At 46.1% G+C, this 21,053-nt stretch overlaps 1 protein-coding gene across 3 annotated transcripts in view; it reads left to right on the top strand.

Annotated features, from left to right (window-relative positions):
• Window positions 1-21,053, top strand: part of LOC115651102 (olfactory receptor 4S2-like) — a 49,506-nt gene that overhangs the window by 4,644 nt on the left and 23,809 nt on the right. The window contains exons 2-3 of one of the 3 annotated variants that reach the window (XM_030561984.1): window positions 378-494; window positions 2,235-8,824. In XM_030561984.1, the coding sequence (XP_030417844.1) occupies window positions 378-494; window positions 2,235-6,541 (4,424 nt within the window). In that variant the 3' untranslated portion in view covers window positions 6,542-8,824. Of the gene's footprint in view, window positions 1-377; window positions 495-2,234; window positions 8,825-21,053 lie in introns of those variants that run through there. The other 2 variants (XM_030561987.1, XM_030561985.1) reach the window with 2 other exon arrangements.

The raw sequence follows: 21,053 nt of genomic DNA, 5'->3' as shown, positions 1-21,053 counted from the left end.
GATGGGTGGAGGAAAAGAGAAACCTGACAGGAATGGGGAGCAGGCAGGATCCTACCATGGATGAACAGGGGCAAGAGAAACAGGAAACCCCACATAAAAATGGGGTGGGGGGTCAAAAAGTGGCAGAGGCCAAATGGAAGCATGTGTGCTGTGGTGGGTGGAAATGCATCACATAGAGGGATGGGGAAGTTCAGGAAGGGGAGAGAGAGCAGGAGAATAGGCCATTTGCTCAACGAGAAGGAGCAGTGATCCAGAGCATTTTGTGTATGTGTGTGTGTGTGTGTGTGTGTGTATTAACTAAACAGGTGGGAGCCTCCACATCAAAGAGAGATGTTGACTAGGTACCAATAACACATTTTCTCTATATTTCTTGCTAGATGTTATAAATCTGGAGCTGGAATCAGTGACGCCGCGAAACCCAGAGCCAGGGGAGACAGATGGGTCCAATCTGGAGCAAGAATCCAATGTGCAGCAGATGCCAGCCTCTTTCAAAAGTACTGTCTCTTATAACCCTTCCTTCTGTACTTGCAGTTGACACACTGTAGTAATGAACATCTCACTGAGCTTTATCAGTTTGAATTACAACACAAGGGGGATAATAAGCTTTCTGATGGAATATGCCTTCTGAAGCTTAGTGGTGTGGATAGATGTGGGAGATATTAATCTTGTGCTGGAGATATCACCAGACTAAAACTTGCCTATGGGCTTGAAGGCAGCATTGCCTCATACTGAACTGCTGGAGAATCTAGTCATTGGGCGAGACTAGGTCTGGTAACTCCATAAAAGGAGAAAGAGAGAGACTGCAGAACCATGAGAAAGAGGCTTGGGCCCAAATTGTCAAAGTGGATGCCCAGACTAGATACTTAGAGATGGAGTTTCTGAAGGGACGAGCCCCCACAAAGCTAGAAACCAACGGGAGCTGTGAGTGCTCAGAACACTGTGGAAAATCAAGTTCCAGGTATCTCAGGGTGCCAGTTAGACCTAGGTGTGTCAAGTAGAAAGACACCAAAAACTAGTGGGCAAGTTTGAAAATGTTGGCGTTAGTCTCTAGTGATGAAGACGATGCTACGCTGATCTTTGCACTCGAGCTGAGAGAATAATTGATTGTTTTGGTTCAGCCCTTAAATGAACCCTCCCACCCCCAAATCATTTAATTTTGAGTTGACAACACCTGAAAATGAAACACCGAAAGCTCTGCTCTGTGCAGCTATTATATAAGCCAGTTCGTAGCCAAGGCACAGAGGGAACAAACAGGAATAATAAAGATAGAAAGAGTGAAAAACAATTAAATTTGTTGACATTGAGGAATGCTAAAGACTAAATGAAAACCAAGCAGTTATTTAAAAGACCAGGGAATGGAAATTTTCAAAGATACAAATGGGAGCTAGGCTTCCAATTCCATGGACTATGAATGGGAATTGGGTGCCCAGCTGCAATTTATACTTTTGCAATAATCTAGGCTGAAAAGTGACTCTGTAAAAAAAATTTTTGTCAGATGGCTGCATGTTTAATGTGGGCGAATTCTTTTAAAATCAAGTGTGTGCACACTTCCAAGAAAAAGGACGATTTCTCTGACTTCTCTCCTTGTGGGCTCAGAAAATTTGAGGCAAGAAGGGATCATTTTGATCTTTTAGTCTGCCTCTGGCAGAACCCAGGCCAGAGAATTTGACCCAGTGATTCTTGCATCCAGCTCGTAGCTTATGGTTGAGTTACAGCAGGTCTGACCTGGGGAAGCTGGGTTCTTACTTTCTCCATCATTAGTTTTAAAGATTCTGCACGCCAAATTCTGCCCCCAGTGTCCCTCTCACTGACTCTGCCATCACCCATCCTGCCCTTGGTGACCCCTTCCTGGTTCTCTCTGCCTTCCCACCCTGCTCTTTGTCATTAATTGGCACCTATAAGCCGTACTAATGTTGCATTAGAAGGAATCTAACCCTGCTCCCCAATTCATAGCTATGCTGGCTCTGCTGGGCCGGAAAGAAAGAATTTACTTTTGTTTCTAAAGTCAGAAGATCTGTTGAAAAACAGGCTGGTTATACAAAGTCACCTCTCAGAGTGGAGCAGTGCTTTAAGCTGCATGAAGGTTGAGAAGGGTCAGTTCCATATGTTCTGTTTCCAGCCTGTGAAGTTAACTGCTGTTCATTTTGTTCCCATCGCTGCCCCAACCTCGAAAGGATCCATTCCGTTTAAAACCATTTCTTCACCACCGCAATATCATCTTTGTCTTTCCACAGAGCGGAGAAGAACATTTCAGGGCATCCTGTTCAAGATGAAACTGAAGAAGTACAGAAGTAGGAAGCTCACATTACGTGACCTCCAGAAAATCAGCCCAGGAAGTCTAAAGAACTGGTCTGCTCAGACCTTGGGGGATTTACCGTGGCATTTCCTGAGAAAGGTGATGGCTCTGAATGGGATGACCAGAAACACAAGCCTTGGGCATGGGGAGCTTGAAGATGAAGCAGTCAGTGAGGATGAGGAGGAACTGGATATTGAGGATGATTTTTTTTCTCTTAATGACACTTGCACTACTGATTCTGTGCACCCGCTTGACATTCTCTGTGCCGTTCTGCTTTGCTCAGACAGTTTCCTGCAGCAGGAGATCCTGTCCAGAATGTCCATGTGCCAGTTTGCCCTCCCTCTGCTGCTGCCTGCCCTCGACACCCCCAAGTGCACCCTAATGCTGTGGGCCATGAGGGACATTGTGAGGAAGTGGAGGCCGCACTCCCTGGCAGAGAGCAGAGGGTTCAGAGAGGAGAGCCTGGTGCTCACAGCAATGCCAACCATTTCCTTTGTACGGATGGGGAGCTGCAGCTTCTCCAAGTCCAAACTTCTCAATGAGGTTCTCAGCCCCTCCCAGCAGTACCATGATTTCTTCATCCATCGGGACATGGAGTGTGGGAACGTCCCTCGAGAAATTGCAGATGGGCTGGTCGAGATTTCCTGGTATTTCCCTGCTGGGAGGGAGAATTCAGATCTTTTCTCAGAATCCATTGCAGTTACAAATCTGCATGGAGACATTGAATCGCACCAGCTGCAGTTCAGCTTTTTAATGAAGGTATCAACTCTTATGATCATATTTGTTGAAAAACTCACTGAAAGGGAATATACTCTTCTATTGTCTTTGAAGGAAGCAGGCACAAAACTGTATTTTATGCTCAGTTCTGAGGCTGAGAAATCAAAGGACACGTTGGGCTTCCTTAAAAAGCTAGTTCTGGATCTGAAATTGAGTAAATCACACCTATTGTTCAAACAGAGCACAACTAACCAGGCACAGCTTGTGAAAAAGCTGCGATCCACCATTGGAAGAACAACAAAGTTTCCTCATAGGCACGTGACTATGGAAGACATGGCAGAGACTGCTCGGGAACTAGGAATCCAGGTAGATGAGGACTGCGAAGAATGTCAGAGCGCCAGCAAGTGCGTTAAAGAAATCACTGCGGAAATAAAAGACGTGGCAAAGTACAAAAGGGAAATGCTGAGACTGCAAGGGGATCTAGGGAAGACTGTGGCTAAAGTGGAAAAAGAGCTGTGTCGAATGCGACAACGAAGGACAGCCCACTTAGAGAAATATGAATCTGAGTTGAAAGAAAAATTGTTGGCATTACACAAAGAAAAGAATCAGTGGGACCTTACTGATGGTTTGGTTCAATTTATCAGTGGGATAGCATGTCTCTCCCAAGTGGAAAGATGTTATTTCCTGAAATGGATGCATCTTAGCCTAGATCACATTACAAGGGGGAATCTTGCTAGCTTACAAGCAGAGTATAAAGAGAAAGTTAAAACTTCAGAGAGCGACCCACAAGAGCTAGCAGAACTCGGTAAACTAATCTCTGCCAGATCCTTAGGGTCTGAGCATTTCATGCGTGAGTTGGCGCAATTCTATGAGGCTGAACATTCAAGGGTAAAACAAAGCAAACTAACAGAAAGCCAAAGACAATTCATCCATCTTCCAGGTATAGCAGCTGACCTGATGCTGGAAGGTTTTCCCATGGAGCTGATCGATGGAGATGCCTCCAACATCCCACTACAGTGGGTGACAGATGTTCTGACTCAGCTCCATGCCAAGCTGGGGGGAAGATCCAGAATGCTGGTTCTAACAGTGCTAGGAGGACAGAGCACTGGGAAATCCACCCTCCTCAACACCATGTTCGGCCTGCAGTTTGCAGTGAGCAGTGGCCGGTGTACGCGAGGAGCCTTCATGTCACTCATTCAAGTGGCAGAGAACTTTCAGCAGGAGCTGGGCTCTGATTTCATCCTGGTGATAGACACAGAAGGACTGAAAGCCCCTGAGCTGGCCATGTTGGAGGATAGTTATGAACATGACAATGAGCTGGCCACCCTAGTGGTTGGACTGAGTGACATAACCATTGTTAACATGGCTGTGGAGAACGCCACTGAAATGAAGGATGTTCTGCAAATTGTGGTCCATGCCTTTCTCAGAATGGAGAAAATCGGACACAAACCCAACTGCCAATTTGTGCATCAGAATGTCAGTGATGTGTCTGCATATGAACAAAACATGGGGAACAGGAAACACCTCCTGGAGCAGCTGGATGAAATGAGCAAAGCTGCAGCAAAGATGGAGACGCAAATCAAGGAAATGGCAATTTTGGATATTATGGATTATGATCCAGAGAAACACAACTGGTACATCCCTGGGCTGTGGCATGGAGTCCCCCCCATTGCTCCAGTCAACATAGGATACAGTGAGAGGGTGTGTGAGTTAAAGAATTACCTGTTTGAATTTACAAAATCTTGCTCTGCTAACAGATCCCTTAAGGACATTCCCCAGTTTATTGAAAGGCTGAGAAGCCTGTGGAACATTATAAAACATGAAGATTTTGGTGTTAGCTTCAAAAGCAGCCTTGTAGATGAAGTCTATAACCAGCTGTCTATGAATTATGCAGAGTGGGAATGGGGTTTCCGCAAGGAGATGCATCTGTGGGTATCTGAAAAAGAAACTTTCATCCTCAACCAGTCAGCAGCAGACTTAAATTTCTCTGTCTTTAAAAACATAGCACTGGAAAAACTGCAGTATGGTGAGCAAAAGATCATGGACTGCTTACAACAATATTTTGCAAGGAAGGCCTCAGACTTGCACCTAGTGGAAAAGTACAAAGAAGATTTTATAAGGTGCATTAAAACACTCAAGAATGACCTTAAAACCCACGTATTCAGAAAATGCGAAGAAGCCATTCTTACTCAAATAGGCAGGCTGAAGTCACACAACATCCAGATTAACTACATGAAAATAATTGAAGGAGAAATTGATCAGTTATTGGCAAACTGCAGGAGGAGCACACAGCAACTAGATGACAAGAAACTGGAGTCCAAATTTGAAGCAGTATGTCACGAAACATCACTCTGTCCTCTGCAGAACTGCCAAGTTGCTGGAGATATGGAGGCCCAGTTAAGAAATGACCTGATGAATCAAAGGAGTGCCATCACAGAGATGCTACAAGGAGCAGGAAGCCTGAAGGATTATAGAATGAACTCATTCAAGATGAAATCTAAGTATTTGGAAAAATGGCTGATACAAAGAGCAGGGTTGCACAAAGATAGTTACCTTCAGAAAGCAAAAGACATTGCTAAATCACTGATGGATCAGTGCCAGGATTACATTCAAGAAAAGGTCATTTCCAAAACAGACTATGACAAAACCTACTGCAGGGAATTGCTGCGTATGATCAACGAGAGGCTCCAAGAGGCGGATGTTCGGAAATGTTATACTAATGCATTCTTCGACGTTGACCTGAAGCTTCACATTCTGGGGGAAGCGGCTCATGAGTTTCAGAAGATGCATGAAGTATTTATCCAGGAACACAATCCCCAGAAACATCTGGAGAAGTTTAAACCTCAGTACCTCTCCCGATTTAAAGATCTTTATTTAGAGAAGGATTCCTGCCAAAAGAGGGCCTGGGATTTCTGTGAACATTGTCTCAAACCTGCCCTGATTGACTATGTTAATAAAAGAATCGCAACAGAAATAGTGGATGACTTCCTCAGCAGTGGGCAGGCCATTAAATATGGCTGCAAGATCTTTTTCCAGTTTACCGTGGAGAAGAAGCTCCTGGAAGATGGGAACTTCAACAACTATCTGAATTACATTAACAGCTATGAAGAGTTTGTCCAAAGCTGGATCCACAGACACTTGTTAGATTACTATAACAAGACTAACGGCTTGGAAGTCCTGGAAAGAGAGATTCTATCCACAATAGTAAACAAAGTGAGAGGTGTTCTGGAACACGCCAAGGACATAAAGCCTAACTCAGTCTCTGCTTTCTTAGATGACTTTTGCAAAGCACTGGAGCAGGATCTGGTCATTTCCAAGGACAGCTTAGTGGGGATACTGTTCAGAAACACAGCAATGGCCCACCAGTTTTCTGCAGACATTCAGACCTTCCTGCCTGACCTGGAAAAGCAAATCTTATCTGAATTTAAGGAGCTGGAGCTGGAGTCAAAACTCTCCAACCTGCCATTGAAGCCTCAGGATGAGATGTTCAAGCAAGTTTCTGGATTTGCAGAAGCCTCCATTCCCTGAGGGTCCCAGAGAAGCAAGAGAGATGTGATAAATTCCTTGTAGTAAGACTTTGGTATAAATGGGAGGCCGACATGGCAATATTGCCACAGGAAAGAAACTGGATAGCAAAGAGCAGAAGCCACTATGACAATGAAGCTATGGGTCAGTCTAAACAACTGTCTTAAAGGATCTACAGGTGGCTTGGCTAGGGTTAGACAGACTGAGCAGGATCTAGGGATGGAGATAGAGTGATCTGCTTGACATTAACTCTGTTGATGCCTGCTCAATCAAATAAATGGCTGTACTCAGCCTGTCAGTTTGCTGTGTTCCCAAAAATATCTTTGAAATCATAGAATATCAGGTTAGAAGGGACCTCAGGAGGTTACCTAGTCTAACTTTCTGCTTAAAGCAGGATCAATCCCCAGACAGTTTTTTACCACAGTTCCCTAAATGGCCCCCTCAAGGATTCAACTCACAACCCTGGGTTTAGCAGGCCAATGCTCAAACCACTGAGCTATCCCTTCCCCCTAGCATGGGCTGATGACTATAGGACAGAGGGAGAGCATGGGTATGCATGGATCAGTAGCTCCAGACAAAAGAGCCCACAGTGAGCAGGCCCTCGTGTAGCAAAGCAGCTGAGAACCATCCTGAAGCCTGGGAGGGGCAGAGCAGCCGACCGGGGACTTCCCAGGATGGGAGCCAGGAGGAGGGCTGTGCCAGGGAGGAATTACCTGAGAAGGACAAACCAGAGTTGGACCCAAGATCACTGCTGCCCACAGCTGTGTGGGGCTGTGAGTACTGGGGTTTGCAGCCTTGCACTGGGAATAAGGCCAGAGGCTGTAGCTAGTTAAGTGGGGAGATTGTCGCTCTGTGTGGGTTTGCGGAGAGCAGCAGAAGAGGGCGCAGGAGTTTGTTTACTGGTGTTGAAGACGGCTAGGAGCACTCAAGATCTGCTGCCGGATTTGAACGCTGCCCAAAATTCCTGAACGCTGAGTGTAGACGCATTGCTTAGTGTCTATCCTGGTAATTTTGGGGGCTTGGGGGTCCTCGCATGGGATCTAACCTGTTTTACTTCTCCTCCATCTTTCCCTCCTGATTTCTCCATTCATTTCTCTGTAAAAATATATTTCCTTGTCCTATATTCATTGTACTCTTCAGGTTTGTGTGTGCATGTTTACTCCAAGGGGTTTGGAACAGGTACCTTGTGGTAGAGGGGAGTTTCCCTGCTGCGTTCCTGTGCCCGCCTTTTCTGGGCTGGAGCCACAGGTCGGACTCCGTGTTGGCCACGAGAGTGCTACAGCTACACGACTGACAGTAAATCATCAGAAAGCAGCTCTGGCAAGAGGAACATAGCATTAAAAGAGATTCCCCCCCATGGGACACAAGAGGGAGCCATTGCTCCATCCAGCCACCTTCTCAGACCTAACAGTGAGAGCTCAGAACTGCTGTAAAGTGAGTGCAACTCCTGAGATTTAACTAGACTTGCAGCCAGAGGTGTATAATGCTTTTGTGGGGCCCTGGATCAGAGCAAGGGGGGCCCCTCCTCACCTCTTCCGCTTGCAGTCCCCCTTTAACTTCCCCTCCCGGCGTTCCTGCCAGGGAAATGGGGGTCTGGGCACAGGGACTTGATCTGCCCCATCCTGATTGGCTGGGAGATGACCAAACAAGAGGAGCTGGCCAGTCTACCCCACAGAGCGCTCTGGTTGCATAACGGGCTGGCAGAAAATCAAACTGCATGCACTGCTGCTGCTGTAGGGACTCTCAGCAGCATGTTGAGAGCCTGAGAGCTGAGTCGGGGGGCAGACCCAGTCACCAGCCTGTCCCATGTGAGCCTGCAACACGTTCAATAAGCAGCCAGAGCCCACAGGAAGGAAGGCCTCTGCCCGGGGACTGAGGGATGGATGCTGGAAGGGCATTGAGGTTATGGGTGGATGAAGCTGATGGCGGTGTTGGAGTGGTTTCTGGATGAATTCCTGCCTGCCCAAGGCTGTAGGAGAGATCCCCACTCCACATCCAGGGATGGGAATTTGAAACTACCTACCAGAAAGGGGATCCCCCATCCCAGGAAACATCACAAAGAGGATTGAACACCCAGGACAGTGTCTGAGAAGAATCTTCAACTGGCAGCCAGCTCCCCTTCATTGAATTTAACATACTATCGCAGTTCAGGGAAACCGCACCTGTATTCCCCCTCTCCTGGGCAGAGACTGCCGTCTCTCTTCTTCCTGACCTGGTGTCATAAACAGATAGCTAAGGGTTAATGTCTCTTTCACCTGAAACCCCTGACCAGAGAACCAATCAGGAAACCGGATTTTTTCAACTTTGGGTGGAGGGAATTGTGTGTCTGAGTCTTTTGTCTGTCTGCCTGCTGTCTCTGAGCTTTGGAGAAGTAGTTCTGTTTTCTAGTCTTCTGTTTCTAAGTGTAAGGACAAAGAGATCAGATAGTAAGTTCTATGGTTTCTTTTCTTTGGTATTTGCATGAATATAAGTGCTGGAGTGCTTTGATTTGTATTCTTTTTGAATAAGGCTGTTTATTCAATATTCTTTTAAGCAATTGACCCTGTGTTGTATCATCTTAATACAGAGAGAACATTTGTATTTTTTCTTTCTTTTTTATATAAAGCTTTCTTTTAAGACCTGTTGGAGTTTTTCTTTACTTCAGGGAAATTGAGTCTGTACTCACCAGGGAATTGGTGGGAGGAAGAAATCAAGGGGAGAGCTGTGTGTTGGATTGCTAGCCTGATTTTGCATTTCCTCTGGGTGAAGAGGAAAGTGCTTTTGTTCCAGGATTGGGAACGGAGAGGGGGAATCACTCTGCGTAGTTTCACAGAGCTTGTGTCTGTGTATCTCTCCAGGAGCACCTGGAGGGGGGAAGGGAAACAGGATTATTTCCCTTTGTTGTGAGACTCAAGGGATTTGGGTCTTGGGGTCCCCAGGGAAGGTTTTTCAGTGGGACCAGAGTGCCCCAAAACACTCTAATTTTTTGGGTGGTGGCAGCAGGTACCAGGTCCAAGCTGGTAACTAAGCTTGGAGGCTTTCATGCTAACCCCCATATTTTGGACGCTAAGGTCCAGATCTGGGAATAAGGTTATAACACCTGGGTTTTCCAGGCTGCACAATTCCCTGCCTACATTGTGATATCTCCAGCAAGCCAGCATCTGGGCTTTGCTTTGTCTCTAAATGCTGTGCCCAGTGTGTATTGCCAGCAGTTATTGGTTACCACACCACTCTTTCTAAGCAAGCACATTTATTCTTAAGGTTAAAGCATTACACAGAAAACATTAAAAAAAGAAAAGAACCTACATGCACACTAATCTGCTTACCAGAGACCACCCCAATCACTTCGGCTGAACAGTCCTTCAGATTCCACTAAGGAATTGTTATGTGTTTACTAGTTTATAACCTCTTCAGCTCAGAACCAGCTCCAGCACAAATTGGTCAGTCTTTCCCGTATTTGGCTTGGACCTTTGATCTTCAGATTCCAGGAACAGGTGATCAGCAGACAATGGTCCCCATCTCAAGGCATACAAGGCTGGATTTTTGTATAAGTGGAGGTGGGAATTTGCATTCACCTCCCTCTAGGTATTTCACCTAACTGTCTGACCCAAAAGTCCATTCCTGTCTGGCACATTGATAATACAGTCCTTTGAAGTTCGTAACACTTCCTAGGGTCCAGATCCCAACTCCCCCTTAGAGAGATCATATATTATCCTGGCCTACAATACTACATAACCTTTGCATTTAATACAATGGACTCCACAAATATTTAATCTTAAGTCAATAAGGACTTTCCCAAGGATACAGCAGGAAATTACCATATCTGTCACACGTGCCACATCATTTCCTCCAGGTACTGGCAGGAAACCACGACACCTTTGGTCATTACATGTCAGCCTCATTTACTAACAATTTTACGTTTTCTTCCAGACCACCAATAAAACTATTAAATAGGATTGTGTGAATAACAGATTCTGTGGGGTCCCAGTGGAAACACCTTCATTTGATGGTGATTACCCACTTACAATTCCTTTTTGATCTCCATTAGTTAGCTATTTTCAAAATCTATTTATTATGTGCTGTTTGACTTTGCATATGCTATTTTTGAAAATCAGAATATCTTGTGTATGGGGGACAAAGTCAAGTGTCTTACAGGTGTCTAAATATATTTTGTCAACACAGTTATCTTTATCCACCAAACTTGTAATCTCACACAAAAATGAAATCAAATTTGTTTGATGAGACCTATTTTCCATAAAGCAGTGTTGATTGGCACTAATTATGCTGCTAGTTTTTAATTCTGTCCTGGTCACATCCCAGAGCTGCCTTTCTATGATTTGACCAGAATTGAGAGGCACCCTGCTACTATAATAAGGATGGAAGGAAGTGATGATTGCTCTCTATGAAAGTGGCTCACAAATGTGACCTATGTGGGTTTGCATTTTTTTTTAAATGGGATTTCTTGCTCAGCTTCATCCTTGGAGCAGGAGAGTGCTGAAAGGTAAAAAGGCAGGTCAATTCTGCTGTGACCCATGTAGCATTGGACAGCAGCGGAAGGACTATGCAGACCTGTTTAGTTAAAATGGAAGAGGGAGGACCCCACACTGTCATGAAATTAATTTGATTTCCACTGAAGAAGCGTTGCTTTGATTGCAAACCAGAGGAATCCTAGCAATTTAAAACCACAGATCATACTGGAACCCCTGATTGGACAAGAGTATCTCTTGGGGTGGAGCAGAGAAATTATGGATCCTTACAAAAGGTGCTAAACATACAGAAGAAAGTGTGTTTGGGGGGGCGAAGGGATGGGAACTATCATATACCAGCAAGATATCAGAAGTTGTATCTTACTCCATCCCCTGGATTGGCCACCAGCACCCAGAGGAGTAGTAGTAAAGAACATTGACAGCAACAGGAAACCTTAGGTGCAACCAAGAGAGAGTAAAGATCAAACCCCACTGCATGTGAAAGAGCTCAAGAGATGTGTTCTCTATGCAGATACCGGTAAATACCCTCTTAAGTCCAAGGTAGGACCAATCACGTGAGTTAGAGACTTTAAGAAGAAGCCAGTGTGAAAATCTTTCTGTACAGCAATTTGAGGACACTCAATTCACTCCAGCACCCACTCCTGTGTGCACAGATGTGAGTGTGTGCGTGAATGTGCGCAAGCGTCTGTGTGTTACTAACTGTTCCCCACGTAGACACTAAACCATCAAGTCTGTTTTTGATGCATTAAGGGATCCCAGGGTTAAACCAGTGTTTCCACTATAGCCTTTGTCTTTGGGGACCTGAGAAACGTATGCTTATGGGTCCCTTGTTCTGGGGGAATACAAACCAATTGGTTGGTATGGTTTCACCTGAGCTGCCACATGCCCCTCCTGTGTGTACTTCATAGTGGGGAAAGGGAGAATTAATTCAGGCCTAAATCCTTAAAGGTATTTATGGTCTTAACTTCCCTTGATTTCAGTGGAAGTGAGGAGCCTAAATTTTTTTGAGGATTTGGGCCTCAGAAACAACAACAAAAAATAGCATATTTGGACACTGCTCTTATAGTTCTTATAAGGGCAGATAGATATAGCCTCTACTGAGGATAGAAGTACCCATATTTCCTCATTACCTAGTTCTATCCATGCTACTTTTTCCCAGGGAGAAAAAAAATGTACTAAGAAACAAAACCTAGCCCCAAGCCTGTTGCCTGCACAATCAAATTCTCTCCTCCAACGAACTCAGCTCTGAGCTCCTGCCATAGTATCATGACAAGTCTGCTGTTGTCTGCAGAAGTGTTTGAATAACTCCATTGCTGTTGGCTGGCCCATGCCAGGGACAGACCCTACATAGCAACCAAACTCCAACAGAATTTGAGGATAGGTATCACCGTTACTAATCAGATCTGCTTGATCTATGAAGGTCTTTTATCACAGGAGGTCAGAGTAGACTCTCTTCTGGCACTGAAATCTATGAATCGATCCAGGTATTAAAATAGCTCCGCAAAGATGGAAGGTTTCAGAGGGCGGGATTGTGGGAGGCGTGGTTCTCATCTGCACCCAATGGCGCCAGCATTGGTGCTGCCCAATGACCCCATTTCTCTAGAATCCCCCACAGTCCTCCCCAGACAATCATTTGGTGGCACCAGCAGATTCGACCTGTCTTTTCCTTTGCCCCATTATTCCATGTCATTATTTATTTCTACTCACTTATGAAAATATTCAGTGCTCTGGGTATCCGGGCCATAAATGTAACACTTGGTGGAATGGAAAGGACTGCCAGTAAATATCCAGGCAACACAATGAGCAGACAATTGGTTCTTAGTGCCTCTTGGACAGCCTGATGCCCCTGCAGTGACTGAGGCTGTCTGCGCCAATAGGGGGCTAAAGCAAGACTGTCCGCTACAGAATCTCCCTGGGTATGTCTACACTGCACACTAAGCCTGGGTCTGTGGTACCCAGCCTTGTGGAGTTGGTGTTTCCATGCCCATGCTTGGGCTTCCACACTGCATTGCAAACCTGGGTTTGCAGGTGCTGGATCCTGGTCTCACTGCCATGCTAATGCGTCCATATTGTGCTATACAGACCCTCTGACGCAGGTCGGCAGCTGGACCTGCATCCACACTGTAAAATGACAGAACTTGAACGTGAGTCACAATGAGACTTGTGCTCTGATACCCTCCCCCCCGCTTCCCCACAGCAAGGTCTTAGGGCTCAGGTCAGGAGTGCTTGTTGACCTGAGTCAGATTGATCTGTTTGTGCATGGAAAGGGGGCCTTGGGCTCAAACCTGAGTCAGAGCCCAGGCTTAGTGTGCAGTCTAGACATATCCCCCACCCCCTGAGACAGGAAGTGTGGGGTGTCTGTTCCATGCCCCTCCTCATACGTCCCATTCCCCCAGTATCTCCAGCTCTGGGTTCTCCCTAGTTGGGAGAATGTAGGGTTGCCAACATTGTATTTCAAAACTAAGGGACTGTTTTCTTAGCACTCTCACCCAACCCCTCCTCCTGACATTATTCATTACTATATTATTTATTAAGCAATAGTCACCAATATTTGTCAAGGATATTTCTTGCTGATTTTTGCAGCACTCAGCAATTTCTGATATCGTTGTGTGGAGATGAAGAAATAAGGGACTGCCCCCAGCTCTATGGCAGTGGCAGCTGCCAGGGATGGGGGCCTGGGAAAGGCCTGAGCTGCGGCTTGGAGCTGGGCCCTGCTGGAGCCCCAATGAGTCTGGCTTGGCAAGGGAAAGCCCCCCACCCCATCTTAGGGGAGAGGGGAAAATGTCTGACTCCCTTGCACTGGGGGTGGGGGCGGGGGCTGGAAAAGTCCCTGCTGAGGAATGTAGCCTGGTTGCATCCTATGCTGGGGAGGGAGGGGGCTTGAATTATCTCTAAACTATCTCCCCCACCAATGCCAACCTCCTCACAAATTCTGAACCCTTCCCTCCCATGGCCCCTTTGACTCACTCCCCTTCTCCCCGGTCCCTCCATTTCCCCTCCTCAGCCACCCCCAGCTCTTCTAGAACGTTCCGTGAGGTGGCAGTTAAACCAGCAAACTCTGGGGCGGGGGGCATGAGAGAGGATGTGGGGTGTTCATGGGGTGACAGTTAAACTGATATAACCGGGGCGAGGGGAAATGACATGCTGAGGGGTGTGTGAAGTGGTCGTGGGGTGACGGTTAAACCACCAAAATGGATGCCCAGGGGAGGCTGAGGGGAGGGTTTGGGAGTGTGTAAACGAGGGGAAGACATGGGGTCTTTGTGGTGGGGAGGGGAGAGGGAGAGCAGCAGTGGGTAGGGGAACTGCTGTTGTTCCCTTCTGTGCCCCATCCCCTCAGCCCATCTGCGCCCCTCTGCCCCAGGCAGGGGCAGGACACTCAGGAGGGGGCTGTTTGCTTTTCAGCCTCAGCCCCTCCTGGGTTCCTGCCCTCGGGGAGCTGCTGCCCCATCTCCTTCAGGCTGAGCTGTGGGGAGGGAGCCCTGAGCAGCCTGAGGGAGGGAGTCTGGGAGTCCCACCCCCAACCCCTCAGCAGCCGCAGGGGAGAGAGCCCAGCACTGAGGCCATACACAGGAGCAGGGAGCAATGGTGGGGGGAAGGACATTCGGACATCTGGCAAGAGGCTCGTTAATCAGTTGTGTAGAAAATGTGTCCAGATGGCACAAAGTGAAGGTGCAAAAGGTGCATGGTGACAGCACCCCTGTGAATCACAGACCTCTAGGGTCTAGCAGACGGACTTGATGGGAAGAGCCTTGCAAGCCTGGGCTGAGGATAGTTTCTTAGTGGGAGAGGACCAGGAAGAGCTGGGTGTTTCCTTGGAGGGACTGGACAAGATCAAGGTGCATATTGTAAAGCCTGCCTGTCTTTGAAGCTTGGTTCTTTGGGGGCTTTTGGTCCTTCCAGCCACCTTTGCCATCTTATCACACACAGACGGGCACAAGCACAGGGGGTGGCAACATGGTTGTAAAGTCCCTTAGATGTATTTTCTAGCCTTGGTCATTTAATTTAAATAGACTGTACGGTTTATTACCCATGTGGTGTCCCTCTGCACAGGGCAAGGACTTACTGTCCTGTGTGACGGGCAACTGGGCATCTGGCACACAACTGCTCTGACAGGAGGAACTGTTCAGGAATCAGTGGCCGGTTCCCCATGTGAGAACAAGGTCAGTAATGGGGTTCCTAGGGAGCAGTGCCACAGCTGGGTTCTTTGTTGTATTTATTAACCACCTGCAATAAAGGAGTGAAGAGTGAGATGGGAAAAGTTGCAGATGTCAGTGAATTATTTTGCTTGGAGGGGATTGTGAGGGACTCCAGACAGGGCTACATATGCAGGTAATTGGGCAGCATAATAAGAGGCGACAAAGTGTAGGAAGTGCCAGGTGCTGCGTGTGAGAAGGAACAATTGAAAGTGGGTGACATGGGGTAATCCACTAAGCAGTTTGATTGTCAGCTCTTTGGGGAAGGTATATCTCTGTTCTGTGTTTGTACAGCACCTAGCACCGTGGGGTCCTGGTCTTTTCCTGGGGCTTGTAGGTGCTACCACGGTTATAGATAAGAACAACAATAATAATAGACAGGATACAGAACTTGAGAAGAATGTAGAAAATATTCCCCTTTTCGGACACTAGAGGGAGCCTTTGTCCCATCCAGCCACACTCTGTACCCTACAGGGAGAAGAGATTGGGGCCAGGAGCAGATAGGCTGTTTGGGCTGTGAATGTCATTACTGGTGATTTCTAACCCTGCACAGTTGGATCCCAGTTTGTATTTTTATTTTTTTAAAATACAATCTAATTCCCCCTGTAAATGGGGAAAATCTCTTCCCTGGGGTTGGGGTCTAGCTGCTTCGCTGTGTGGCTGGCCCTGTGTATCCCACCCAATCAGTTATTGACTTGTGATGCATTGTGTCTGGGCCCAGGCACTGCAGGGACAATTCATACAGCTGTTGCCCGATCTTTAGATTATGTATTAATTACATTGATAACTGGGGATTTTTAAGTAATCACTTTGAGGGTTGACAGGTTCTTGCCATAAGATCAAGCCCAGTATTATTCAAATTATTATATAGTTGGGACCCCTGATGTGCACAGTTGCAACACTCACACCATAGGAACTTTTTTATATTTACAAATATAGTGTATTAATACATTTAGCACAGTCACAAAACATCCCAATGCAATAAGGTAGATAGAGATACCACAGAACGTACACCTGCACATCCATATACTGACACCATCCCTTGCAGAACAATTTGAAGTACTAATCATCATCTTCCTCATCACCATCACTTTCCCCATCACCACCAGGGGGCATTCTGGCACCTTCCAAGGACTACAACTCCTTCTCCTACCACCCTAGGCTGGGAAGCCACTTTTATATGTTAGGCTGATGCCGTTATGTTCAATGCATATTCAGTAGGGGATTTTTCCTTATTTGTATTTCCTCACCTTATAATGTTGCAGAGGTTTTTTTCCCCCATAGGTTAATATATAAATGATCCAAACTTATTATCACATATGTCAATTCATTACCGTGGCCCTTTTGTGGTTAGGTATCCCATTGTTATTTCTGCCCTAACTGGTTCTTTTGGTTCTTTTCCATGTTCCAAGTTGTGGTGTACCTGTTAAGTTTAAAAGAGTATGAACTTAGGAAAGTCCCTATGCCAACCTACGTCAACACATCCTCTATGTTAATGGTTGCAGCCATATATGGACCGTATGCTTTAGCTCATCACCATCTATCTAGTTGAAAGGTCTCAAACATATGTATGCGGACTTTGTCTTAGCTCAATATACAAGATGTGACCTGCAGGTCCCTTGTGTTATGGCCCAAATATACTCTAATATAAACCTATTGTAATAAAACAAATAATCAAACCCAAAAGAAACTTATAAGAAAAGATATATAGGCAAGCAAGCAAGCTAGTCTTAGATGAATCTCATATAGCGGTTATGAACATCAGTTCATTGCCAGGGCTCTTTGGTGATTGACTGATGTATCTGTGGTCCCCTTAAACTCTATTTTCAACTCCCCAAGTACTTGGCATTTTCTGTTGGGCTGTTTATCTGTTCAAAGTTTTATCTTTCAAAGTTCATAGGCCTCGAGCCTTATGCTAACTTGCTGAAGCTAATGTCTTACAGGATACAGGCCTGCAGGTTCCTTGCATTATGGCTGAATATAATGCAAAGCAGTCACTATAATAAAGGCAAGCTAGCCACTGGGCTACTCTCCTCAGAGCCTTTTCACTGCACTAGTGCCCCCTTGCCATGACACTGGCCAAGACTGGTTGCCACTCTGTTACTTGGGACCTGCAGCTGTGGAAAGGGCAGACACTTCTCTTTGGGAAAGGCTTGCCCCCAGGTGCTGATCTTTCTGCTTTACTAACTGGCTGCTCTATTAAACTGTTACTGAGAGGACAGCAGTGTGCATCTGGGGATGAGAGAAGATTTCCTGGGCTTGGATCTATGGAGGGTGTGTCTGTGTGAGTGTGTGTCTCACAGAGGTTCCCCCAGAATCTAAGGTCAGCATTTGTAACTCTCAGCCAGGGGATGGGATTTGATTAGAGCCTGAGGGGGATCATGCTGTTACACTGTGTTTTCCATTAGAGATTTGGAAACTGAGGTAGAGCTGCTGGTAGCCCCTCTCCCCCACAAAAAAAATTCCCATGTAACTTACTGGTCTGGCCTGGATGGTGTTGAGGTGAGGTGGCTTGTTAGAAGTGGGGGAGGGTGCACAGCTGAAGGAGCTAGAATGGCTTCACTTGCAATCAGCAGGGACAGGCTGTCAGTCAGTAATAATGGGGAGGGGAGGTCACATGGGTAGCTGGGGTTTTATAAAGGGAAGACTGGGATGGGCAGGACTCATTCTCTCTACTAGCTTTTGGTAGGCTGGGGAGGTTGATGCACCCTTCTTTTAAATCTGTAGCAGGGGAAGGACCTAGGGTGATTGACAAAGGATTGTCCTCACAGCAAGTGACTGGGGAAGGAGGAAATCTTTAAATGTAAACCTTTGGGGAGGTGGGGAAGGAAGGTATCAGTGCAGAGAGATGAAAATAGTTTCAACCTGGCCAGCAAGCCGGTTGGCATTTTAGGTGCCTTGTATTAATTCAGCTTGAGTTTGTTAAGGAATTGATTTAAGTTAAACCAATTTAAGGTACCCTTAAAGAATGTCCACATATGGGCACAGTTGCATGGCTTTAACTAAATCAGTTTCCAGATTGGTTTAGTTAAATTGGTATAATTTTCTCATGCAGACAAGCTCTTTGTGTCACTTTCAGTTGTTCAGTTAGTAATTAAATAAATCATGAGCACTTGAACTGGCACCAAACATGTCTCCACAACTGATTTACACGGGGTGCTCCAGTAGTAACTATTAGTCACAGAGCAGAAAACAATTAAAGTGACTTGTGAAATGGGATGTAGGAAACATTGTTGCTTTGTGGTTTTGCCCCAGATATTAGCATTAATCAGATTGCACTCTGTTTTCTTGAAGGAAAGCACTGAATGATGCCAAACTGTTTCTGAAAGGAAACTCAGCATCAAAACATCAGTTCCTTCCTAGCTGCAAAAGAACAAACAAGCAGGGTGAACAATGTGATGGCAGCAAATGTCATAGATTACAATCTAAACAGACCAGAGAGACACAGGTGGGAAAAGGAGTTTTAAACACAAGCAGAGGGAACAATACGGTGGCAGCAAATGTCATGTTTCTGGAATACTGTGTCCCATTATGCATCCACAATTCAAGAAGGGTGTTGGTAAATAGGAAAGTATCATAGAAGTGTAGGACTGGAACAGACCTCAAGAGATCATCTAGTCCAGTCTCCTGCACTCAAGGCAGTCTACATTCAGAGAACAGTCATGAGAATGATTAAAGGGTTAGAAAACATTCCTTATAGTGATAAACCCAAGGAGCTCAGTCTATTTAATGTATCAAAGAGAAAGTTAAGAGGTGACTTGATTACAATCTAAAAGTGCCTACATGGGGAACAAATATTTAATAACGGGCTCTTCAGTCTAACAGAGAAACATATAATATGATCCAATGGCTGGAAGTTAAAACTAGACATATTCAAGCTGGAAGGAAGGCATACATTTTATTAAGTGAGAGTAATTAACTGTTGGAACAACTTACCAAGGGTCATGGGGGATTCCCCATCACTAGCCATTTTAAATCAAGATTTTTCCCCTAGGAGATCTGCTCTAGGAACTATTTTGGGGCAGGTCTCTGGCCTGTGTTATCCAGGAGGTCAGATTAGATGATCACAATGGTCTCTTCTGGCCTTAGAATCCATGAATCTATGTGGTTTGATTATTGTTTTCAGAGGTCGGAGTGGGTTTAGTTAGGAGGCAATGAGGTAAATGGAAGGAGAGGGGACACCGAAGAGAAGAGGGCAAGGGGGACAGGGATGGGGAGAAGAGGGTATGAAGGTCAGCTGTGGCGTGAAGCTGAGGTGACCTCAGTGAAGCTTTAGGTGCTACGGCAACGTGAATGTTGTTAATAATAATAACAATCCACAAAACAGAGTCTGTTGTTCCAGATTTTTGTCTCTTAGCTGTATGAGAGCATTGAGGCTCCTCAAAAGGCAGTGAATCCAATGTCAGAGTCCCTGCATTACTTGAGGAACTCCGGTTTCCAGCTTGGATGCACCTCCTGTCCCTCGGTCTTTCATGTCTTCTTCCCTTCTTTCCTCCTAGGGTGAAATAATATTTTTTACTGATGTCTCCTCCCAATTCTAATATACCTTGTCTCTATGGTTAGCAGCAAAATCTCCCCGTATGGCAGTCTCACCTTTAAAGGGTGGGGCAGTATTTAGGGGACTAGCAAAGGGTGGTGCACCCACTGGCAAGAAATCTGCAGCGAATCCTTTCATATTAGTGTGAAGGGAAGTGGCTATCTGGATCCAAGCGTCTCCCTCCCTGCTGGGAGTGGGTATTGAGGTCACCATAAGGGTTACTGTACTCACTGCCTCTGATCAGCTGCACCATGGCCTCCCTCCTTTTCCCTTCTCACATCTCTCCAGAGGTTTGCCTGGCTACTCAGACTGGGCCCCAGAGTCTGGAGTCACTCCTTAGCCAGTTGCTCCTCAGTGCCTTCTCATTGCCTGTTTCCTCCTCCTGCACAGGGCTGGCGCTTCCATTTAGGTGACCTAGGCGGTCGCCTAGGGCACCAGGATATGGAGGGGCGGCATTTTGCCACTCTCAGCAGCAGTTCGGTGGTGGTGGGTCCTTCCGCGCTTTGGGTCTTCGGCGGCAATTCTGCGGCGGGTCCTTCACTCGCTCTGGGACCCGTGGCTGAAGTGCCCCGAAGACCGGGAGCACGGAAGGACCCCTTCCTAGGATGCCAAAAACCCTGGTGCTGCTCCTGCTCCTGCAGCTCCAACCTTCTCAATCTCTATCCCATCTCTTGGAATCTCCCCTTATTCCTAGTCTCCTCCATCAATGCCCCTGGTAGCCATACTGAACTGTGAACCACTTGGCCTTTTCTAGACCTTATTTCAATTCTTCTTAGACCAGATTCTGCTTGCAGTTACAGAGGTGTAGTTCTGGAGTAACTCCATATTTCAGTAGAGGGGATTTACACTGGTGTAACAGATTATAATATATCCCTATCTCCAGTGAAGTCAGGGGAGTCCCTTTGGATTTACACCAGGGTCACTGACATCAGAATCTGGCCCCTAATCTCCTCTTACTTTAAACTTCTCAGTTACTTCTCTTTGTTTTTTCACACCTTTTCTGGTTCCTCAAGTCACAGCCTCTCTAGCACCACCCCATGCTGATGTCTGCCACTCATGTCTCCTCTTCTACTACAGATCTCTTTATTCAGGTCCCTCTCCTTGTGGATTTTACTTCCAGGTTGTGTTATAGATATAAGCAATCTTTATACTCCATTTGTAGCGCAAACAGAGAGGCAGCATCTAACCGCATCTGTACCCCACCCTGAAAACAAGCAGGAAGTTACCCTCACAAAGGGTAGCACACGAGCATGATGTGTTAAACTTTCTTAAGATTCTTTCTTTTTTCAGCACACAGTGTAATAACCAGAAAATGCCAT

This window comes from Gopherus evgoodei, chromosome 4 (assembly GCF_007399415.2).
Source record: "Gopherus evgoodei ecotype Sinaloan lineage chromosome 4, rGopEvg1_v1.p, whole genome shotgun sequence".
Lineage (NCBI taxonomy): Eukaryota > Metazoa > Chordata > Testudines > Testudinidae > Gopherus > Gopherus evgoodei.
The sequence above is the reverse complement of the archived record's forward strand: the minus strand, read 5'-3'. Positions and strand labels throughout refer to the sequence as shown.